Source organism: Chanodichthys erythropterus, chromosome 3 (assembly GCF_024489055.1).
Source record: "Chanodichthys erythropterus isolate Z2021 chromosome 3, ASM2448905v1, whole genome shotgun sequence".
In the NCBI taxonomy this organism is placed as follows: domain Eukaryota; kingdom Metazoa; phylum Chordata; class Actinopteri; order Cypriniformes; family Xenocyprididae; genus Chanodichthys; species Chanodichthys erythropterus.
In genome coordinates, this window is record NC_090223.1 from 33,361,214 (window position 1) to 33,387,019 (window position 25,806).

The 25,806-nt window shown below is 38.2% G+C and overlaps 1 protein-coding gene across 3 annotated transcripts; it reads left to right on the plus strand.

The window, feature by feature from the left end:
* On the plus strand, positions 1 to 24,487 carry LOC137011273 (transmembrane protein 114). 3 transcript variants are annotated; one of them, XM_067373996.1, is made up of 4 exons: positions 1 to 291; positions 379 to 528; positions 11,637 to 11,774; positions 23,576 to 24,487. In XM_067373996.1, exons 1-4 carry the CDS (start codon positions 114 to 116, stop codon positions 23,803 to 23,805), a joined length of 696 nt encoding a protein of 231 aa, XP_067230097.1. In that variant the 5' UTR covers positions 1 to 113; the 3' UTR covers positions 23,806 to 24,487. The 3 variants fall into 3 exon arrangements, with proteins under 3 accessions (XP_067230097.1, XP_067230105.1, XP_067230114.1); XM_067374004.1 differs by having other exon boundaries at positions 379 to 456; XM_067374013.1 differs by lacking the exon at positions 379 to 528.
* Positions 24,488 to 25,806: the final 1,319 nt, after the last annotated feature.

Here is a 25,806-nt window from a genome sequence, read left to right on the forward strand (position 1 = left end):
AGCACGGCATCCTGCGAGGGGCTTCCAGATGGGCAGCGCTGAGGGAAAGGAACACACTCAAGGTAGCGAGGAAGGAGGAGTTACTCTTCAAGCACTAGCTGGATTCAGACAAAATGAAAGTCACTTTCACAGGTTTGGCCAGTTTTGTGGCCACCTTTGGTGTCCTCAGCTTTGTAGGTCTCGTTCTGGCAATTGGAACCGATTTTTGGTACATCATTGACACTTCTAAGAGAGAAAACAGCTCATCTGTGTCTCTGAGCACACATTCTGGACTGTGGCGGACTTGTAACTGTAAGTCACATTACATGTTTGTGTTTGACATTCTGTTTGTGATTTTTAGGTTTTCATGTGGATGGATTAAGTTATTCTCTCTTACAGTTCATAACCAGTGCTGGCCATTTATGAATCCTTTTGGAGCAGGACGAAACTTATCAGATTCACAAAGGCAGATACTAAGTAAGATCTGTGTGTCAGTGTCATCATATCCTCGTATCATGCTCACATCTCATGCTCTTGTATGTGTTACTGGTAAGCTTTACTCAGCAGACAAAACCAAATTCTTAAAATTATTAGGCTATCTTTAATGTTTCAGATATACTATCTAAAACAAACACTTGTTGTGGAAGTAAAACTCCTTGTCATGGCTGTGTTCTGAGACTGTATATTATATATGTTGCTGTATTCATTAATTGCTCATTTATAAGACACATCTTACCTAAACCTTAACAGAAAATCCATTATTTTTTATATGCCATTTCACATATTTTAAGGTTCTCGTTCCTAATTGCTTTCAGTTTTTGTGACATGAACTGCTGTCATTCAAGCAAGACTGTAGTTTGATGTATCTCAGTAGAACAAACAGGAAACACTTTAATTTACAACTGGCAGAGGGGGAAACTTGACACATCATCAGGAGGCCACACAGATACAGTTTATTATCTGTTAACACTACAGAAACAGATGCAAAATCACTAGTAACAAGTAATTTTGAACACATCTTTGATTGTTGCATATGGGCTGCACACTTCAGAATAGAAACTATTAATGTGAAAATTTGCCGCACACAGTTAGAAGCACATATATATTTAAAGGGGACTTGTAAAGCCCCTTTTACAAGATGTAATATAAGTCTCTGGTGTCCCCAGAATGTGTCTGTGAAGTTTCAGCTCAAAATACCCACAGATCATTTATTATCCACCTTATTCCTACGCCCCATGATGCTTTGCGCGAATTATGGGAGTAACTTCCGTTAAGCTGTAAACGGTCAGTGAAAGGCTCGCTCTATGAATGCAATAATGCGTTTTTATTTTAATCTGGGTACAATGAGATGCCATCTATTCACCCTTCAACTAACAAACACTGAAAGAACATTTTAAAGTGTAAAAGCATCAACAAGGTACTTTCAACAGTCCATGAAAAAGCGCAATTCTTTCAACGGACGGGTTAAACATAGCTATAGTGATATATATCTGTATTATGTAATATACATTGCTTTAATAAAAAATGTTCATGAAATTCAGCATTGCCTGATACTATTTCAAAGTGATTTCCGTCATTTTTACTGATAATAAATTGTATTTACCTGTGAAAACAAACCTGGAAAGAGACGTGAGGCTTTGAGGAGAAAAACAAGAGATTCTTTGTGCATTCCAGTTAATTATTAATGGAATATATCGTAAATTATATCAGGAGAACAGACCACAAATGTGCAGTATATGTTGTCATTTTACATACTATTACAGCGGTATGCAAATGGACAAAAGAAAATAATCACGAGGATAGAAAGCAGTGACTAAAAAGATCTCTTGCCATAGATATTCTTCTTATAACATGTCACGTTAAAATACTAAGTGTTACGTTATTCTCATGATGTTTGAAAATAAATTATGAAAAAAAAAATGTACAGCTCATTCAGTCAAACTGACTGATAAGCTTTATTTGTAGGGCAACCTTATGATTTGAAACGATTAATTTCAGTCTTTTTAAATGGAAGTTCCTCAAACCAGAACTTCCACCCATAATTCAAAACGCAGTAGGCTCATCAGAAATACACTGCGTTCCAAATTATTATGCAAGTGTCAATCAGTAAGATTTCAGTACAACATGAGCATGAAATGGTGCAATGATGTGCAAAAGGCATGAAAACAACTAACATTGTGTGAAAACTGAATGGAGATTATCAAATTACCATAAGATTTGTGAGTGATTTAGAGCACAATACAATGCACTATGCACTATCCCATGCTGCAAAAAACCCCACAGCAATAAAACTGTTTGAAAATGTATTTCTACACCGACTGTAAATGTTTCTCTTTAGTGGTGTCTAAAATGCATCTTTACGCAAAACCGTCAGCCTGAATGGAGAGCTTCTTGAGACTCCAGAGACACCAGCAGCTTCAAATACCTGTTTGCTGCTCAACACTGGCTTTTTTTATAGCTGCCCTTTTAATACAATTAATTTTTTGGACAGGAACTTTCATTAATAAGCCTTTATCTGACCGAGTTCTGCTGTGCTCTAAATCACTCACAAATCTTATGATAATTTGATAATCTCCATTCAGTTTTCACACAATATTAGTTGTTTTCATGCCTTTTGCACAACATTGCACCATTTCATGCTTTTCATCTTCAGAAAGATCTTTCTTCCTCCCCATATTGCATGAGAACTGTGACTTGCTTAATAATGTGGAACAACCTCTAAGTAGGGTTTTCATAGACCTGGCAAATTATTTTTTCTGAGGTTGATACCAGTTATCTAAAAAGACATGGATAAACAAACAAACAAACATTCTCTTAGAAAAACTAAAATCTGAATGTTTATTCTTCTGAAATCTTACTGATATGTCACTTGCATAATAATTTGGAACGCAGTGTAAGGTGGATAGCTTGTCAAATTTGCCCCTATTTAGGTGAGAGCAAAAACACAGTTTTTGTGTGTGTCCCTTTAAATGCAAATGAGCTGCCCCTCCCGGCTCGCTTTCCAAAAGAGGGCGGAGCTTTAACAGCTCGTTTTGGTTGCTCAATAAAAACAAGGCACAAGAATCTCACACGCAGCCACAATGAGGATTGTCAGTAACAGTATTCAGCCTTAAGGCCCGTTCACACTAAACGTGAAATTCGGTGACACTCTTGAATCGAAACAGTAGATCCCTATGGAGCCTTTCACACTGGGCGTGAAAAAGAGAGGATTTTTTTCGCCCTGTGTGTCGATTGTTTCCCTCGTCGCTCCGTGATGAAACGGGCTATCCAATTAGATTTGAGCTTTAGATCACGTGCCCGGAGCAGCTGCTGTTGCAGAGAAGGGCGAGAGTGGCGGCGCTGTTTCGAAAACTAGTGTAAACAAACACTGACGAAGAGTATCCAGGAGGAGATCATTGGTATCTGAGAACAGATTTATTCTCACATGTACGGTGTTCATATTAGGACTTCCTCACACCTCAGTCATACAACGAAAAGAAGTCATGCCTCACGCTGCATTCACACGGGGCGCCGGCGTTAACGCTTCTCATTTACTTTGAATGGGTGACGTCATGCGTTGCCGAACTGAATTGTGGGTTCCGTCGCGTCGCTTTACTCATGTTGCAAGTGGCAGAAGTTGAAGATTTCTCAACTTTTCAAGCGCCAACGCAGGCATCATCCAATCAGATCGTCCTATGCAAATACCCTAGAGCAATCGCTAGCCAATTGCGTTCGTGCAACACTGGAAAGTAATGTGATTGGATGTTATCACTATAACGGTCACGTCAACACAAGCTTCAGACACGCACTCCATCAAGCGTTGATGCTGATCCCCTGTGTGAATGCAGCATCAGACTAAAAGGCTTCAGTCATCGGACAAAATGGCATCGCGCCTCAGACTGAAAGGCTTCAGGTCTCAGGAAAAATGACGTCAGGTGTCAGGTTTCGTACAATTAGGCATCGAACTAAACAGCCTCAGACCAAAACGCATCAAACTCAAAAGGCATCAGACAAAACGGACTCAGAAAGAAGCAAATTGCCCCACATCAATGTGATGTCACGTGCATGCAGTTTTCTGTCAAATGTTACACTAAGTTGTATAAAACATATCCCACTGAGATTATTTTGTAAATTTGTATTAGTCACTAGTTTTATTTGCATGTAGGCTATAAAAAGTTATCAAAATAACACATTGCAACTAGCTTGCATTGCAAACTATCGTGAACACTACGAAAATTAACCATGGTTAAAAGTGTGTTAAATTTTTTTTGTCGGATTGATAGGCTACTATTTGTATAACAATAATTTTACTACAAATACCTTAAACTATAGTATAGCAAAACCATGGTTAATTTGTGGTTACCATGGTTAACTACAAAAACCATTTTGTTTTATTTGTAGTAAACCCATGGTTCATTTTTATGAGAGGTAAAAAAATATTTCGAGCTATTTGAATGCGGTGTTATAAGCACAGCTGCTTTGTGTACAGAGGTTACCAAAGAAACGGCTTTATTTCTGCTGTGCCAGCGCCACCTACTGTCAGAGATTCTATTAGGCAAGGCAAGGCAATTTTATTTATTCAGCACATTTCATACACAATGGTAATTCAAAGTGCTTTACATAAAAAGGAAACAAATACATAAGAATAAAAATGGAATGCATAAAAAATAACAATAAAAACAGAATACCACTATCTGTTTGGAAGAGTCACATTTACATTTTCATTCAGCCCGTTGCTGTTTTTCTGCAGACCAATGTGAAAATCGGCATGTTCTTTTCTTTTCTTATTCGCCAAGGGATTACATAAATAGCCTACATGAATACCATCAACAGATCGATTCTACATAATTAACATCCATGCATACACATTAATTTGGGAGTAAAGAAAAAGACAACTGAAGGACGGCATTATGATGGGATAAAAACCAATAGAAAGTTAGGCTATACAAAAAAAAAGTATGCCTTTTAGTCTGAGTCCGTTTCATCCGATGCCTTTTCGCCTGAAGCCTTTTGGTCTGAGGCTGTTTAGTTCGATGCCTAATTGTACGAAACCTGACACCTGACGCCATTTTTCCTGAGACCTGAAGCCTTTCAGTCTGATGCCGTTTTGCCCGATGACGGAAGCCTTTTAGTCTGAGGCATGACTTCTTTTTGTTGTATGACTGAGGTGTGAGGAAGTCCTAATATGAACACCGTACTCATGTTCTTTATACAGAATATAATTTCTATTCATTTTCCACTGAATTATGTAATCACAGTCCATTTGCGTGAGTGTTATGATTATGAGAGTGTGCTTTGAATCTGTCAATCATGTAATCATATCTCCTGCTCTTCGGTAGGCTATATAAAAATTGAAACATTTTTCTACAGATGAAATATGAAGACAGATATGATTATGACAATATGTTTTCTGTGTTTTTTTATGCAGCTCATGTTATTTATAAAACAATAAAAGATGTTTATGAAAAATAATCAGATTTAGCATTCAACTCATTATAAAACATACAAAGAATGCATATCTGCCCATTAACAAATCAAAACCCAGTTTAGATTTTAATCAGAGTTTATGATAACTCGATGATGGTTTAAAGTGCATTTTGAGCAAAGACATTAATAATCATATACATTTTGAAATGTAGCTTGTAGCTAATTATATTTTAAGATGCATTATTGTAAGCATTAGATAGTTTTTGTTTCTAAAGTAGTATCAAACTTAATTTATCTTAATTTAACGCTGAATATTATGCAGTGGATGATGTTAAAGCCATATACAAGATACTTACATGAAAACAAATGCATTGTTGGTCGGCGCCACCTAGTGTACAGGTGTGAATTAGCATTTCGCATGTGGTGTGAAGGGTCCTTTCTTCTGCGATTCGTGCCGCATATTCGCGTCACTTTCAGTATGAAAGGGCCTTTACATTGTTCAAACTAGAGTCAGGCACTGATGGAGAGACTCAGGAAGAAGTTGCAACTTTTAGAATGCAACTGGATGTTTTTTTGTGAAGCAGTCCGGCGTAAAATTACGGCATGGCAACAACATACAACAACTCTTCCTCTTCTCTAAAGCAGCCCAACATGGCTTTGTTGCGTGTTCTCGGGGGCATGGTTTATGTAAATTTTAGGGTTAGTGATGTCACTAACCCAGGAAGAAATTCGTTGTAGTCCCTACCAGCTGTTTGTTGTAGTTCACAGAGAATTCTTTAAAAGAAAATATCTCCCTTTGCATTGAACTTTGAGCATCGTAACTTTGCAGATGATCAAACAGCAACATTACACACTAACTAAAGTTAAAAAAGTGAAATCGTTTAAACATGTATTTAAGTCTTATAAGTTTTAAGGCTATTTTAAGCTGAATAACATCACATAATTTCCTTATAATTTCCTGTTAAGAAACTGAACATAATGCCTTCAGATTGCCCTATTATCTTTGGATCGTCATGGAAACACTTTTCAGTCAGAGGGTAGAAACAGCTGTGGTAAAACACAGCTGTAACAAGTGCACCACAGTGAACCATGGCATGTGTTTCACCGCTAATATTGCGAGGCCACCTGCCAACAGACCCCTCAACATTATTTTCATTTGTTTTCCTTTTTCTTTTTTTTCCTGTAATCTCAATATGGCTGTTGGCCATAACCTATACTAATGTACAACATCACTCCAAATTATTCATCTTTTTAATGGCAAACAATCACCAGTAACAATTTATTTTGTTTTAAAATGAGCCAGTAAATGTAGAACTGCAATTATTGCCACAAAATGTGTTAATATTTTATATTATTGATAAAAAGCCATTGAGAAAAAAAGCAAAAGATAAAGGAAATGGGCAAAACATTCTTATCTATTCCATACATCAGACATTATAAAAAAATATTATTCCTGTCTGAGCCATTTGAGACACTTGTGTAGGACTGAATGAGATTTTAAATTCACATGCTTTGTCTACACCTGAAACATTATCTGTACCTGCCTCAAGAGACTGAAATGAGGTTGTAAAACCAAGATTATCTCAGATTCAAGACCCCTAAACTTGCTCAAATTGGATTTAGTCTCTGTTCTGCTTTGAACAATAGTCTCAATAAGTCTGGGTTTCCAGGGTGTTGCTTTGATTATATAGTAGCCTCTGCACAAAGCCAATTGCCCCCCTGAAGCTAGTTCAATATGTCATTCCCCTCCATCTGCACTGGGTTGTTCGCCTAAAAGATAATGCTTGGGTAAACAGAAACACCTCATATGTGTTGAACATCATCATGGCTGCTCCAAAAAAAGTGCGGAATAATGTCACAAATACAAGTGAAATGAGAATGAAATGCACCCGTCCAATGCAATCATCCTACGGATAGACCTATTGTGGCTGTTCCGGCTTGATTATATGACAGTATGATTTTTGATTTAATTGTAAATGCCAACTTGTCACTGTCTGTACTGCCTGTTGTGTTTATTTGTAGCAAATGTCCAAACATGTCAATATGGACCTAACAACTTAAAAATGGCTGCTGAATTGGGCTTTGCATTAACATTAGAATTAGTCTATTCTTGGACTTGTATGTTTCACTAAAGTGAAAAATTACAGGCTAAATGTCTGTGTCAATAAGAACATTTAAATTCATTTATCTTATTAGAGCTAAAAAAAAAAAAAAAAAAAAAAGGTTTCAGTCTTTGTTGTCTGCTTCACCTCCCATTATTACTAACAACCCTTTGTGGTCCACTGTGAGGCCATTAAAGAAAATCTATCGCCTGGAACATGCTGAACCATCTTTAATCTTAATGCTCAACATAAAAGCCTCTAATCTTTACAAACTTTCAGATCTCTTTCTCAGATTCTGCTGGCAAGAATGCCCGACAGTATTAAATATGTGTTTATTTACATAAGTTATGAATACATAAACAAATGTTTTTTATATTATATATATATATATATATATATATATATATATATATATATATATATATATATATATATATATATATATATATATTTATATATATTTATATATATTTATATATAATATATATAATATATATAATATACACTAGGGCTGTCAATAGATTAATTCTTTAATCATGAATTGATCGTGAAATTAAGCATACACCATTTATCTTGTTTAACACGTCGATTTTGCCATCATTGCCTATATCCAGCAAAGTAAACCATCAGACTGAAGCGTGATTTTCACAAAACTGTGAAAACTGTGAAAGGTAAATTTAGCACAAATGTAAACCAAAGCACAAATAAAATAATAATAAAAAAAATCATAGCAAAAAAATGTTTTGGAATTCACAGTGTAGTAGGCCTATATATACACTCTAAAAAATGCTGGGTTAAAAACAACCCAAGTTGGGTTGAAAATGGACAAACCCAGTGATTGGGTTGTTTTAACCCAGCGGTTGGGTTAAATGTTTGCCCAACCTGCTGGGTAGTTTTATTTAAACCAACTATTATTTAAAAATTGCTATATGGCTAGCTTAAAATGAACCCAAAATAGTTGGGAAATTAAAAACCAGATGCAATTAGAGGCAACAATAAGGTGAATATTTATTAATAGGCTTTAATATTATATTAATATAAATTTAATAGCTTAATAGTTTATTAATATAAATGTATTAATAAGCAATTTAATAAATGTTTGTTTAATAATTATTCATTGAACATTAATAAATGTTCATTTCCAACATACTTTGGGTTAATTTTAATTAAGCAATACAGTCATTTTTTAAATAAAACTACCCAGCAGGTTGGGCAAACATTTAACCCTACCGCTGGGTTAAAACAACCCAATTGCTGGGTTTGTCAATTTTCAACCCAACTTGGGTTGTTTTTAACCCAGCATTTTTTAGAGTGTAGTATGTGCAACAGCAAGTGCTTGTTTACATTTTTTTTTACATTAGTTGCGATTCTGAACAGGACCACATGGAGATGCCAAAAAAAAAAAAAAAAACTAAACCTTGACCTGCATATACTAAAGTAGGCTACACAGCAACATACACAGGACAAATCCATTACCCTGAATGTGTGTGAAAAGAACGTGAATGTACTGAAATGTGTCTGTGCATAAATACAATGTGCGATCAGTGCGTTGAGAGCGCTCTTATAATAATAATTAATAATTTTTTCTACCATCTCTGATATAATCAGCATGGACTTTTAAGATCATCTGACTGCTTGACGTAAATTGTTTGTGTGTATGTTTTTGAAAGCTTTTTATGCGCACCTGTATTTAATCAGAAATACAGTAAAAAACGTAATATTGTGATATTTTAATATAATGTTTTCTATTTGAATAGAAAACTGAATTTTTTAGCATCATTACTCCAGTCTTCAGTATCACATGATCCTTCAGAAATCAGTCTAATATGATGATTTGATGATCAATAAACATTTCTTATCAATGTAGAAAACAGTTGTGCTGCTTGACTTTTTTTTCAGGATTCTTTAAAGAGACAGAAAACTCAAAAGAACAGCATTTATGTGAAATATAAACATTTTGTAATATTATAAATGTCTATACTGTCACTTGATCAATTCAGTGCCTTAAAGTAAGATTTTTTTTTTTAGATACATACATACATAAATAAATGCATGTATCTTTTAAAAACTGTACACATCTCATTTATAGCATGTTAATTGTCCACATCTGCATTTTTGTCAATGTTTTGTAGCCAAGATCCTGTTCAGAAATTAATATTTAACCATCTACCGCACGCATTATGATAAATCTATAAAAAAAATATATTTGACTCTTTTTCTTTTCTTAGAATGGCTTAACTTAAAGTGCTGTAAAAAAAAAAAAAAAAAAAAATTGGGAAAAAATATTATTTGAAGGTACTTTATGATATGTTGCCTTATGGTAACAACGTACAATAGTGGAAATATGACAACAAAATGTTGTTTGTATTGAATCAATTGGTGCTATTATAAGCTTTAGCAGTAATTATAAACAATACCTTATACTTATTTTCCAACATCTTGTGCTTTTCCATTCTCTTTTGCTGAATAATGCTGTATAAATTTCATTACATTTTTCGTGAATATTATTTAAATTGCCAATGTAGACAGTTAAAAACAAATCTAATACTGTTCATCATGTATCATAAAACATTGACATTAAACCAAAAACATTGCAGTTCATGAAAATTCAACATTACGCAATCTTATGAGAGGAAGGTTATGAACATGAACCCCCATAATCCTTGAAACTTCACCTTTTTTCTGTACGAAACTTCAAAAAGCATTTTTTTTCAGAGGTGAGACACATGTACACATCACATTTGGTGCTCTTCACCCTAACAATACACTTACATCCACTTGCACCTGTCTTTTTGAAACACCGTGGTAGGCCAGTGGTAGGTCTGGGCCAGTATACATGGCTGTGATGGCAGATCTCTGATATGATTTAATCCATAATACAAATGCCATGGCAGTCCTTAACATATGACTAATCAACATTATATCACTAGCATTAATGTTTTTATTGTTATAGCTTAACAGACTGCAGCTGGCCTTTGCTAGCTAGCTAACCTATTATAATAATGTCATTCCATTATTGCGCAGTGTTGCCATATGGCATCACAGACATTTTCTCGATTTACCAAAAACTAATTTCATAAACATTTTTGAGTGGTGAATATGTCATCATAACTTACCTGAGATGATGTTAACATTTTTTTTTTGTGAATGTGACATGGGCGGGTCCTTGTTTGTTACTGACGTTTTAGTTTGCTTTAAGCAACTACCGACAAGAGACGGCAGTCTGTCAGATATCGCATCACAGAAAAAAAATTGCATGTCATGTGACTTAACCAAAGCAAATCATTGGCTAAACTAAGGTCTTCTCTTACCAACAACAACAACAAAAAAACTAGAATGTTCTCTTAAAGAGACTGTGGCAAGGAAATGAACACAAAGAGTATGTTGCCATATGGCAACACTATGCGGTAGAGGGTTAAGTGGTACGTTTATATGAAATCACAAGTAGAAGGCATGGAATGTCATCTACTCAGTTGTGTTTGACATAAAGAAGTAGGATAATTTCAAAGGGAATAGTATAGTACTTACAAAGTCTCAACAGCTGAGCTTTGACAACCCCAGCCTACACAAAGAAAGCCAAATAGCTTTTCACATCCACTCACCTGCGTCTCCTAGGCTGGCTCCCATCAGATTCCTTTAATGATGATAGACTCATTTTTATTACCAGTGCTGGGCTGCTCTTATTCTGCATGAATACATTGATATTGGACTTAATATTTTTAAATAGTCTGCTATCAAACTGTCAAAATGTTATAAAATGTGCCAGTGCTAAATGCATCTAAGGAAATTGTGGCACAAACTGCAGCTTCATACAATGTTTCTCATCATGATCAACACAATGGACACAACAAACATCATTATAAAGCTCTTCGAAATTATCCTGATTAGCCTTATTGATTTCCATTTAGAATGAATAAAGAAAACATTTTCAAGAGCACAAATGTTTTTTGCAAAAGTAGAGAGATAAATTTTAAAAATATATAATTGGGAAAATTCCAACTTAACACAGTTTTTTTTTGTTGTGCCAACCCTGGAAATAACTATTTTTCAAATTAGTCCAATCAGCATGACAGAGATCAGACCCACAAGTGAAAAAAAATCTGTATGAACTGGCTTGAATTGACACATCCAGACCTCTTCTCTCTCCAGACATGCATGGAACATTCATTGTCCTGCTGCCTCTCAGCGTGATTGTGCTGTTTGTTGGAGGAATGCTGGGCTTCATCAGTATGTTGGCACGAGCCTACCTGCTGCTCCTCATGACTGGAGTGCTGCTTCTGTTCAGCGGTGAGTACCACCTTCGCTTTCACCTCTGACTGAACCAAGTATGGCATGAATATTAATTCTAACCAAGTGACGCTTGACAGAACTGGAGCATCAGACAGTTTTGATAGTAATGAATACACTTCAGAATGTGGGAAAAACAGATGGAAAAACTACTATTAACAGTTGACTTGGGGCACTGGAATTTGAGAGATAAGCTTAAACACACACACACACGTTTGTTTTTGTGAATTGTGGGGACTTTCCATAGGCTGCAATGCATTTTATACTGTACAAACCGTACTTTCTATCCCCCTACCCTACCCCTACCCCTAACCCTAAATCTAACCATCACAGAAAACTGTGCACACCTTTATTTTCTCACAAAAACATCATTTAGTATTTTTTATTAATTCATTTACATTGTGGGGACCGGTGGCTGGTCCCCACGATGTAGGTGAACTCAGGTTTATATTACATCGTGGGGACATTTGGTCCCCACAATGTATTATAAACAAAAGCACACACACACACACACAGTATTTTGTCTTACACAATTCTGAAAGCAAAGAACATTTAACAGATGCTTAGAAACATTTTTTTTTTTCCATTCACCTACCTCACCCCTTTCACCAGTAGGAAATAAGAAATTACAAATGTTTTTTTTTCAAAGATAGCTATTGAACTAGCGAGTCATAGTTAGACTAGCTTCTAGCAGCATGGCTGCAGAATAGTTTGGTTGCCTCACTGTTAGATGCATTGTATTGACTGGCAAGGAGTATCCTAGCTAACTAAATATTTGAATGGAATGTAAACAGTTGTCATTAATTAATATTTTTTTGCAAAATGTAGAAACAACCATCACACCCTCACCTCATCTTACTCCAGAAATGTTAAAATCTACTTGATTCCAGGTTCAATTCCATCAATTCCAAGAATCAATTTCAAAGTAGTATTTTTAAAAACATGAGTGGTGTGTGTCAGAGATCAATGTTGCATTCCAAATGGGATATATTGCCCTCTGAAGGGCACTTATTGAAGGGTCGTTCCAAACTGAAGTACTCAAAACTGGCCACTTCAAAGGGCCCTTTGGAATGAAGGATTTTTAAGGGTACAATTGATGGACCCTTCGGGCCCCCATGATCCTTTGCACAGAGAAGTTGTTTGACATCACAGAATGGGTACAGGAGGCTCTGAGTTAGATTTTACCTCTAAATGAATGTTTAGTATTTTTCTAATACTGTAATATTTATACAAATTATTTAGTACAATATATGGTCAAAATGACATTGTAAACAAAAATACTTTACAGCTACCTTTATCAGTCTTTTTTAAAGTACATAGACACAATATACATTATATTTAACGCAAAAGATCGGCAGTAGCTTATAATGTTACTACAGTAAATGAATGCATATTAATACGAGTACACCAGGGAAAAAAAAGACAAAGGCACCTTCTTGATTGTCTTGTTAAGGTAACGCGGAAGCGATGACCCCTACACCCTTCATCCCTTCGAAGCTCTCAATCCTGAGGGTTAACCCTTTGAAAGGATTAGGGCATAAGGATGAGCCCTTCTGAATGGAACGCAGGGCATGTGTGATTACTAGGGGTGTAACGATATGCTCAGGTAACGATACAGTACGTATCTCGATACTGAGTTCACGATACAATACGTATCACAATATTAGTAACAAAATGAAACTGAAATTAAAATAAGATTCATTTAAAAAAACATTAACAAATTTTAATCAATTTCCTTGTTGTACATACAAGATCACATTTCAAGGTTTAATAAAAGCCTTCTGTATTCAAATTAACAGCTGAATAGGTCTGTCTGTGACTGAAAAAATTCTTTCCAAAGTGCTTGTGCTCCCGTGGCGTCGGTCGTTGCTATGCAACCATGCTCTCCAAGAGAAGTAGGAAGTTTCAGCAAAGGATAAATTGATTTCTAGCCCTTGCATTACTTTTACTACTATATATATTTATGGAGGTAAGATATAAAAACCTGTCCTGTACAGCTATGATCAGCCATAGCTGATCAGTTGGTTCTTGTCACTTGACCTGCGGTGAAAGCTTGCAGCATTCTGAAAAATTGAGAATTTTTTTATGCGCCTGGAAAATGCACCGCATACGCGCTGTGATTGCGTTGCTTCCATTATGAGTGTGCCTGCCGCGTGGCTACGTTTGAAATAACTGACTTGCACATGGAAAAGACACAGTATGTGAACGGCCCCTAAGACAGAACTTTAAAGCAAAGCATCTTTAGCTTTTCTATGAGCACAGCTGTTGCTGTGGCACTGCGGTGAATGAAAGCCACGACTTTTCTCACGCGACCAAGCAAGAGACTGGCGTGAGAAATGTTTAAAACTGATTGCAAGATTCGATGTGTGCGCTAAACACTTACTGAACTAGAGAGCTGATTGAGACACACCCTTAAAGGATTAGTTCACTTTCAAATGAACATTTCCTGATAATTTACTCACCCCCATGTCATCCAAGATGTCCACGTCCTTCTATCTTTAGTAGAAAAGAAATTAAGGTTTTTGATGAAAACATTCCAGGATTTTTCTCCAAATATAGTGGACTTCAGTGGCCTCCAAACGGTTGAAGGTCAAAATTAGTTTCATTGCAGCTTCAAAGCATTCTACGAGATCCCAGACGAGAAATAAGGGTCTCATCTAGTGAAATCATTGCTCATTTTCTAAAAGAAAATTACAATTTTATTCATTTTAACCATAAATGCTCATCTTGAACTAGCTCTCTTCTTCTCTATTAGAATTCCAGCAGTGTAGACACTGCTAATTGTATTACTGCCCTCCACAGGTCAAAGTTTGAAATAATTGTTATATACTTGAACTAGCATATTGTATATGACAATTTGGGTACACAAAGGTACCTGACGAAACTGATTTCGAACAGACTTCTGGGGCAGTATAACAGTTTAATGATCTACAGCAAAATAGAGCGAGCTTTGGTGATAACTAAGTACTACAATAGATATTTTTAGCTAGAATTTACATCAAAAATGGAAAACAATGGTCAAAAATGTATATTTACACACAAACTGACCAACAAACACAACTTTCAGACATCTTTTTTTTTTTTAGCTCCACTGTCACAAAATGGAAAGCACAGGATTGTGGGATATCAAAGGCAGTGAAGGATACATCTATGCTGCCTTCAAAAATCGATCAGATGAAGGTATCTCATGAGACAGGAAGTGAAGCTAACATTGGATTCTGATGTGCCTTGATGCCTTCCTACCTTGGATTGCATTTTTAAGTTCCCTTTCAAGGGAACTCGTGCTGTGTAGTCGCTATGGGAACGCCTCTGCGTGATGTTGTCATGAAGCACGTATGAAATCTGTCCAATCGTGAGACGGAACGTCATAGGCGGGTGACGTCACTGACCAGGAACTATAAAGCCGGCCCAAAAACACTCACATTCAGCTTCTGTGTCTTCAGCAAGCGCTACGTGTGATCTTGTCTGTCATATTTATTGTTGTCTGTCACTATATATTCATATATTGTGCTATGGCGAGCGAACAACTGTTCAAGAAGTGTGTTCATCCCTACCCGCGTTTCATTCAGGGTGGGGATACACATGAAATGTGCGTTGTTTGTCTGGGAGTGCAGCATGCCCAGGCAGCTCTCGAGGGGGCTGCCTGTGTGAATTGTGAGCAGCTACCATTGAGAACGCTGCGCTCCCGCCAGGCCCTCTTCGAAGAGAGTGGTTCGGTCCGTGTTCCTCAGGGCTCGGGTCCTGCTTCTGCTGAGGCAGGGTGGCGCCTCATGTCCTGGGGTTCGCAATTGGATTTAGCAGAGGGGTTAGAGACGGGCCCAGCCTTATCTCTGCCTTCACCTGCTGCATCCAATGTATCTATCTGGAGGCAGGAAGCACGCATTGCGGTTTCTTCCACTCCGGTGGATGCAGTCACGCTGATGGCGTCTAGTTTTGAGGAGCTGGATTTTGTCAGCGTGGCAACGGGAGAATCTGAAGACTCGCCACTTCAAGCTCCTGCGAGTGAGGAGCTCATGGAGGTGCTTTCTCGTGCTGTCGCCAAGTTAAACTTCGACTGGCCAGCCGAGTGAAGAGCAGCATGTAAAAAGTAAACTAGATGAACGATTTATACCATCTAGATCTGCTCAGCCTCCACGTCGGGCACTACCGTTTTTTCCCGACCTCCATACCGAGGTGTCGAAGTTGTGGAAAAGACCGGTGTCTACCCGTGTTTACACACCTCAAACTTCCATCTACAGCAATGTGGTCGGTTTGAGGAAACACGGATACGGGGCAATACCAAGAGCGGAAGAGATGCTTGCGAGCCATCTCTCTCTGCATTAAAGCCCCGACGTTGCCCACTAAGCCACTGAAAACAACATCAGCGCTAGTGGGCAAAGCGTACTCGGCAGCAGGTCAAGCTGCGGCGTGCTTGTGGGTGCAGATCTCATTCAGGAGTTGTGTCTTTCTGCCTTTTTAGCCCTCTGTGCCAAGTCAGCTGGCCGCTCTATGGCAGCCCTGGTGGCTACTGAGCGGCATTTATGGCTTAATCTCTCCGAGATTAAAGACAGGGATAAGACGTTTCTCCTTGATGCCCCACTCAATCCATCTAGCCTCTTCGGTGACGCGATAACATCTGTCACTGAGAGGTTTCAGGAGGCAAAGAAACAGTCTGCCGCATTGCAGCAGTTTCTTCCCCGCCATACCCAAGTCCCTTCAGCTGCTGGGTGGGAGCAACCAAAGCCGAGTACGAGCTCCTTGCAATACAGACAACACCAGAAGCAGAGCGTTGCTACCTGTACTCCCCCTCCGAGGAGCTGGGATGCAGGACAACGCTCTCAGGCGAAGCCTTCGAAGGGCAAGACGGATCTGAGGGCCATCATTGCTGCTAAGAGGGCTTCGTTTAAGAAATCCTGACGCCAGAACAGTCAGGATCCTGAGGGTGGTCCCCTCCGGAGTCAAGAGGTGTTCACCTCTCTCTACGGTGCCGGCTTGTCTTCAGTGCCCTCAGGGGGGCGCTCTGCCAACCCCACCACAATGCCGGGGGCACAGTAGTTCCCCGCGTGTCACGCGAGGGTGGCACGCTCTGGTGTTGGCACAGGAAGTAGAGACGCTCTTGCGAAAGGAGGCTGTAGAAGGGGTTCCTCCTCCCAGCAGGGAGTCAGGGTTTTACAGCCGCTATTTCATTGTGCCAAAGAAAGACGGGCGATTGCGTCCGATTTTAGATCTTCATCAGTTGAATCGAACGGTAGCAAGGCTCAACATATTGTGTCACAAATCAGGTCCGAGGACTGGTTTGTGACGATAGATCTAAAAGACGCATACTTCCATGTATCATTCCTCCCGCATCACAGGAAGTTCCTAAGGTTTGCTTTCGGGGGCGAAGCATTCCAATATCGGGTTCTTCCTTTCGGCCTAGCACTGTCACCCCGCATCTTCACCAAATGTGTAGTCGCGGCTCTGATGCCCTTGCGTAAGCAGGGTATCCGCATATTGAACTACATATATGGTTGATTCTGGCTCAATCAGAGCAGATGGCGGTTCAACATCGAGATGTCGCTCACATGAGAAGGTTGGGGTTGAGACTAAACTCAAAGAAAAGTGTGCTTTCTCCAGCTCAGAGGACCACTTATCTAGGCAGGGTATGGGATTCGGTGACTATGCGCGCCCGTTTATCTCCGGCTCGCATAACATCAATCCTCACTACCGTCTCAGACATAAAGCTAGTCCAGTCACTCACTGTCAAACAGTTCCAGAGACTGTTAGGTCTTTTGGCAGCAACGTCCAATGTGATACCTTTTGGCCTGCTGAACATGAGACCACTTCAGTGGTGGCTCAAAACCAAGGGGTTCTCACTGAGGGGGAATCCGTTTCATATGATCAGAGTCACGCGGCGATGCTTACATGCTCTAGTCATATGGAAGCAACCTTGGTTTTTGTCCCAGGGACCTGTGCTGGGGGCTCTCAGTCGTCGCATTACGCTAACGACAGATGCATCCCTCACGGACTGGGGGGCGATCATGAGTGGTCGCTCGACTCAAGGTCTGTGGCAGGACCATCATCTTTCGTGGCACATAAACTGCCTGGAGATGATGGCGGTATTTCTAGCACTGAAATATTTCCTCCCAGACCTCAGGGACCATCGGTGGTCTCTTATATAAATCATCAGGGGGGTCTGAGGTCAAGCCCCTTATACAAGCTGGTGAATAAGATCCTCCTTTGGTCCCAAGGGAAACTGCTCTCCCTCAGAGCAGTTTACATCCCAGGGTTCCTGAATGTTGGAGCAGACATCCTGTCGAGGCCCGGGGAATGGAGACTTCACCCAAGGTGATGAAGCTCTTATGGGAGAACTACAGTGAAGCCCAAGTGGATCTGTTTGCGTCTCGAGAGACGACTCACTGTCCACTGTGGTTCTCGATGTCAAACCCAGGCGACCGCTGTACGCATTTCCCCCGATTGCGCTGCTCCCGGGAGTTCTGGAGAGAGTTCGTTGGGACGGGGCCCGTCTGTTACTAGTGGCCCCGTTCTGGCCGGCCAGAGTGTGGTTCTCGGACCTGGTGTCTCTCCTAATACTGCACCCTCGCCAGGAGTTATGGAAGCTGTGGTCGTGGCCTCTGAGGGGGCACAGCTCATAGATGCCAGTCTCTCAACCGAGGTTGTTGAGACCATACTCCAGTCCAGAATTCCCTCCACGAGGAAACTCTATGCCTTGAAGTGGAGATTATTCACTTCTTGGTGTGAAAATCACCAGAGGGATCCAGTCAACTGCCTGGTTAGCGCAGTACTGGAGTTCCTGCAGGATAGAATTTCTTCAGGGTTATCCCCCTCCACACTAAAGATGTAGGTGGCGGCATTAGCTGCTTACCATGCTCCTTTCAGTGGGGTATCTTTGGGGAGACACCCGCTCATTACTCGTTTCCTCAGTGGCACTTTGAGGCTTAGGCCTGCAATACACACGAGAGTACCGGCTTGGGATTTGGCAAGTTGTTTTGCAAGGCCTTTCTATGGCCCCCTTTTAGACCATCGAAGAGGTGCCAGTAAAGTTCCTAACACTAAAGATGGCGTTTCTGCTCACAAACACATCTCTCAAGAGAATTGGAGACATACAGGCCCTGTCAGTATCTCTATCGTGCCTTGAATTTGCACCTGGTAATGTTAAGGCTTTCCTTCATCCCAGACCGGGATATATACCCAAGGTCCTCACTAATCCTGTGAGACCTATTGTGCTTCAGGCCTTCTGTCCTCCTCCTTTTACGTCATCAGACCAGGAAAAGCTTAACCTGCTGTGTCCGGTCAGGGCACTGGATGCTTATGTCCACAGAGCTGCCATGTGGAGAAAAGCTGAACAGCGTGAGTTCCCTTGAAAGGGAATGTCTCGGTTATGTATATAACCTTAGTTCCCTGAATAGGGAACGAGATGCTGTGTCGCCCTGCCATACTCCCGGCATGCCCATAAGCGACTTGCTTCAGTATTTCAGAAGCTGAATGTGAATGTTTACAGTTCTAGATGGAGTAATTTTCTTTGAAATCATTTTTTTACATCTTGTTGTGTTGCTGCCTTGTTAACATGCATACATCGTCTCAATCGTGTATTTATTGTCTTGAAAAGTGTTTATTTGGATGGTAAAGCCATGGTTAGCGATCTCTAGAAGACAAGTCATTTAAGGTCATTATTATGCAATTATTTTGTCTTCTCAGGTGTAAATGGCCCATTATTCATGCAGATTCATGCCTCCATGCATACTGTGTTTCTTGACAAAAAGTGTCTTACAAAATTTAAATCTCTCTATTGTTTTATATGAAAGAGTAGTCAGCATAATTTTTACATAATTCTGAAGCAAAAACTCTAGTCTACAACCTCCAATAACCAGAAGTCTTGTGAACACAGATTTAATATACTTTTTTGGCTTTATTTCAGTGACTTAAGTTTTTTGTTTTTTAAATAACCACGCATAAACATTATTCCTTCAAATATACAAACATGTACATACATGTTCCTCACATATTATTGTAGCCTAGTTTGTGCTGAATACAGTGTAATGACACTTTCGGAATTTATATGTTTATGAACAACTGAAAAAAGCACAAATGTCAGGGCATGTCAAAACTTCTCCAAGCCCCAAATCAGCCTCAGACTCCAGAGGGTTAAGCTACTTTAAATTACTTTTTTTCCCACATTAATCTATACTCCATACACAATAATGTCGAAGTAAAAAAAAAAAAAAAAAACAGATGTGTGACAACTTTGCACATTTAGTTAAAAAAAAGAAAGAAAGAATAACTACATTGCATAAGTAATGTCTAGGCTTGATTACTGCAATGCTCTTCTGGCTGGACTGCCATCATATGCAATCAAACCCCTACAAATGATTCAGAACGCTGTAGCACATCTTGTTTTTTACAAGCCATTGAAGGCATTGTCTACCACAGGCTCAGCACCCTCCTACTTCCACTCATTCTTATGAGTCTACATCCTACCAGAAGACTGCGATCACTAAATGAGTGAATGCTCATGATGCCAGCACAGAGAGGCACAAAATCACTCTCCAGAACATTTTCATTCACTGTTCCTTGCTGGTTGAATGATCTCCCCTCCTTCATCCGGAATGCAGAAAACAGCTGAATACTCATCTCTTTCGTGAGCACTTAACCTCATCTTAAAAAAAGCTTCCATGCTCTATTCCCTCCCTATTCTAGCTTATGCTACTCTAAGCAATGTCTGAAACTTGTAATTGTGAACAGTTCTTGTGTCTATTTGCCGATTCACGATTATACGCTTCTTGTATTCCTCATTTGTAAGTCGCTTTGGAAAAAAAGCGTCTGCAAAATGAATAAATGTAAATAAGTATTTGTTCCCTTTTCTGGGACACTTGAAATTTAGCTCAGGAGCATTCCAATTACGGTTGTACTGTAGATGTTACTACACTTTGAGTGGAGTTAACCTGTGCAAATTTAATTGAATGGGTATGATTTGGAAAGGCAACACTCAAGCCTTTCCTCAGTGAAGAAGACACATGAAAACGCACCTGAAATCACCTAAAGGACTCTCTCAGATTGAGAAACAAGATTCTCTGGTCTGATGACCCTCAGTTTCAAGCATCATGTATGGAGGAAACCAGGCACTGCACAACACCATCCCAACAGTAAAGTATGGTGGTGGCATCATTATTGGCAGGGAATGGGGGACTCGTCAGAGTAGAAGGAAAGCTCAATGCAGCAAAATATAGAGTTAGCCTTAATAAAAACCTAGTGTGGAGAATTCAGAGCCTCAGACTGGACAGAAGGTTCGCTTTCCAACAGGATAATGACTCTAAGCACACAGCTAAGTCAATGCAAGTGTAGCATATGGACAACTCTGTGAATGTCCTTGCGTGGCCCAGGCTTGAACCCAATCAAACTTCTTTGGAGAAACCTATAAATATCTGTCCAACAGTCTCCATCCAACCTGACAGAGCTTGAGAGGATCTGAGGAGAAGAATGGCAGAACATTTGCAGATCTTGTCACATCATACCCCCCAAAAAATGTTTTCACACAGTTTGTCATACATTATGAGATGTTGCAACTGTAATTCCTCTGTATCAGCATTCACAAGTGTATGCCCATCCACAAACTGATGTGTATATTCCTAATTTATTGCGAACATGTGGGAACTGTTTCATTAACTGTATCAACAGTGCATACATTAGCTCGAGCATTAATGTAATGACTGATGTAACATTACAGTTTGTAAACCAAATCTTGCTGCATATTTTATCATTATTCAGAGTTGTAAGAACGACAGACAATCTGCATTAATGGACACAATTTTAGGAAATGTGGGCCACAGCTGATTAGCAGAACTATTTCACTAAGACAGTAATAACATGAGTTAGCTGGTTAGCTGAAGACCTACACAATATAAAACAAAAGACTATGTATTTTGAACACCCAGTAGAAAATGTATTAGAGTTATCAAAAGTACCGACTTCGGGACCACGTTGGTACTGAAATTTAAAAAATGTGACGCTTTGAGCTGATTCGTAAACACCTCTGATTGGTCTTTGTGTTCGTGCACTCATCAGATATGTCTGTGATATGCTTCAATGATCAACGCTTTAAAAATGTTGTAAATAGTCATCAATAATGCACCAAGCACTTGCACAGATACACACTACATGGGAGCATCTATCGTGGACCAGTCCGCTGATAGATGCCTGCTTTCAAACGCTCACCCTTTCAAAACGCTTTCAAATTCAAACACTTTCGTGTGCTTTCTTATGCTCCTGTGCGTTGATCATTGTAGCCAATCACAGACATATCCGGTGAGCGCATGAACACAATGGCCAATCAGAGGTGTTTACGAATCCACTCTACAGCGCTTAAAGAGACATATTTTTTAAATTTCAGTACCGATTGATACCGAAGTTTGTACTTTTGACAAGTCTAAAATATACACATCAATAATAATCATACTGAGGAGCAAGTTGGTCCAAATAAAGTGGGTACTGTCCCATCTTTAATGGTGTTTTGCAAATCCCACGTTGACCTCACAGAGATTTGAGAAATCATCAAAAGTTTATACTGCTGTTGTATCACTATGGTCATTTTAACGACTGACTCTTCACATCCTCATTCTTTGAAAGTGTATACAAAAAGAATTTGCTTTTGCATCGCAGAAAACAGCATCTTCTCAAAATGTTCACATGAACCAGCTACAGTGTTTGAGGGCGGGTCAAAGTAGATGTTGTTCGCGGGCAGTCAGTGAAGACCATTGGGTATTGCAAATGGTCTACATTGTTACATAAATATGAATGTTATGGAAGTGAGACTGGAATTACTGACGACTCGTTTCAGCAGTTCAGAATCGGTTCTTTCTTTTGGGAGACAATAACTTAATTTATCATGCACTTCGACCTTTAAAACTTTGCAGACCTTTTACATTCACAAACACCTATGTATATTACACAATGCATGAGAGGTGATATCTGAAAAAGCATAATAGGGGCACTTTAAAATGCTGGTGTTTGTTAGTCAAGATCTTAGGAGTCATTTGTACAGGCCAACTTCTTGCTCTTTTCACTGCCCTCTTTATGATATAACTTTAAAAGGGGGTCTTGGGAGCACTGACAATGGAATAAATTTAGGTTTTGACCCATTTAACTGGTGCTACTCTTATATAGAATGAAATACCTACCCACATAATTTGTGAGAAAATATAGGTTCACTAGAAATCCCTCTTAGGATAAAAGCCTTTCTCTTTCAAGACTGGCTCAGTATGACAGTAAAAAGAAATTGTGTTGCATTACAGATGCCATGGCAACAACTAAACCCAACATGGACTCTGAACTTCAAAACATGCAATCATTGTAAAGCAGCGATGCCCCTAAATGTCATCAGATTACAGATCACAGCCAATAATGACTTACTTTCTTGGAGATTATTCATCAGCCTCTTCTTTAAATTACCAGCAGAATCTGATGGGCTCTGATGGTAATGAGGGTTCTTAAAAGTCATGGGCTTTTAAAAGTAAAAAGAGCACCAGCATCAATTACTTGCTTTCAGGTACAATGACCCCTGTTGTGCAAAGTTGTGTTAGACTATAATTTGCTCCATAGACCGTGAAATAGAAGGTGGTGGTTCATTTACCAAATATGTTTCCAACAATAAATACCACTGCCTGACTATAGACAGACCTACACATTTTAGAGGAATAGTAATGTCAAAAATGCTAAACTTTCAATGCTTTTTAAACCATAAGAAACATTTAGACACTAGACACTTTTTTGAGCCTTATTTTAAGCACCATATCCTTAATGGCGTCTCCCTGCTCTGTTCTTTCCAGCTGTGCTCTCATTGGCTGGAATCTGCGTCTACATGGCGTACTCTGCGGCCGCCTTCAAAGAGGCTGTGAACATCTCTGGCCACAAAACCCTGGAGGACATAGAGATTTACTTTGGCTGGTCTCTGGTTCTGGCCTCCGTTTCTTTTGTTGGAGAACTCTGTACTGCCGTGGCATTCCTACTTACCTCAGCCAGAGTGAGCCAGCTGACCAATCAGGAAGAAGACGAATAATTATCTGATGTGACGTGATCTGACAGGACAGGAGAGAGTTGAACCCCAAGAAGGCATTGTAAATGACATAACACTGAAAATTACATCGATGTTTACATTTTCATATTTTTTAAAGGTCAAATTAAAATTTCAGTACATTTCAACCTTCACTTTTAGTAAGATAGTAATATATGGTCAATCTTTGAGGTTTGTGATTCCCTAGGGGTTCCTTTGGGAACTGCAGTTTTGTTTTTGTTTTTTTTGTTTTTTGACATTTGTGATAGAAATGCCAATACTAAATTAATACAATTTATTTTTAAAAATATTATAATAATAAATAATAAAAATAAATACATGTTCATTATACATTAAATTATACATATATTACACGTGAAATTTTAATTTTGCAGATAATTTTGAAAGGGTAACAAAACATATCTTCAAGTAAATAATGAGGGGGTTCAGAATAAAGCTTGGGAATTCTTGATGTATAGAAACAAATTTGTCGACCATTGCAATCTAATTTTTAAAACATTTACTTATTGTTATTTAAGTATGTTATTTATGTTCATTTTGTGCATTTGGTACTTTTTTTTTAAAATCACAATAAAAGATCAGTTTTGCCTCTGTATATATATACAGTACAGTCCAAAAGTTTGGAACCACTAAGATTTTTAATGTTTTTAAAAGAAGTTTCGTCTGCTCACCAAGGCTACATTTATTTAATTAAAAATACAGTAAAAAACAGTAATATTGTGAAATATTATTACCATTTAAAATAACTGTGTACTATTTAAATATATTTGACAAAGTAATTTATTCCTGTGACGCAAAGCTGAATTTTCAGCATCCTTACTCCAGTCTTCAGTGTCACATGATCCTTCAGAAATCATTCTAATATGCTGATCTGCTGCTCAAGAAACATTTATGATTATTTTCAATGTTGAAAACAGTTGTGTACTTTTTTTTTTTCAGGATTCCTTTATGAATAGAAAGTTCAAAAGAACAGCTTTTATCTGAAATACAAAGCTTCTGTAGCATTATACACTACCGTTCAAAAGTTTTGGGTCAGTAAGAATTTTTATTTTTATTTTTTGGAAAAGAAATGAATACTTTTATTCAGCAAGGATGCATTAAATCAATCAAAAGTGGCAGTAAAGACATTTATAATGTTACAAAAGATTAGATTTCAGATAAACACTGTTCTTTTGAACTTTCTATTCATCAAATAATCCTGAAAAAAAAACATTGTACACAAATATTTTGTACAATTGTACACATTAAATGTTTCTTGAGCAGCAAATCAGCATATTAGAATGATTTCTGAAAGATCATGTGACACTGAAGACTGGAGTAATGATGCTGAAAATTCAGCTTTGCATCACAGGAATAAATTACTTTGTGAAATATATTCAAATAGAAAACAGTTATTTTAAATTGTAATAATATTTCACAATATTACAGTTTTTTACTGTATTTTTAATTAAATAAATGTAGCCTTGGTGAGCAGATGAAACTTCTTTTAAAAACATTAAAAATCTTAGTAGTTCCAAACTTTTGGACTGTACTGTGTGTATATATATATATATATATATATATATATATATATATATATATATATATATATATATATATATATATAAAATATTTATTTATTTATTTATTTTAAAGAGGCTGTGCCCTCTGATTTCAATTTATATAGCAACATACATGTTGATTTTCATGTAGACATGCTTATTTAAACCTCAAATAAAAAGCAGCCAGTAATTGCAAATTCATTCCACATTAACTACTACCAATTTGCCTACATGACATCTGACCTTGTTACTTGATTCTGGATCTAGCTGAATAAATATTTACTGTTTTATGTTCGTACATGACTAAAATCTTGAATCTCTTCAGATCAGGAAGTAGCAAACTAGATCATTACTGAATTAAATTATGAATATTGCATGAATGAAAGCAGATGCTTCACCCTCTCCAGATGGCTGGATCTGTCTCTCACAGATCCACCTTGTTTTA

What these genes read in the sequence shown, in the direction of transcription:
- LOC137011273 (XM_067373996.1), top strand. Translation starts at nt 114, where the DNA reads ATGAAAGTCACTTTCACAGGTTTGGCCAGTTTTGTGGCCACCTTTGGT. An exon ending in ACTGTGGCGGACTTGTAACT is followed by an intron (nt 292 to 378) that starts GTAAGTCACATT and finishes TCTCTCTTACAG; the next exon opens with TTCATAACCAGTGCTGGCCA. An exon ending in AGTGCTGCTTCTGTTCAGCG is followed by an intron (nt 11,775 to 23,575) that starts GTGAGTACCACC and finishes TGTTCTTTCCAG; the next exon opens with CTGTGCTCTCATTGGCTGGA.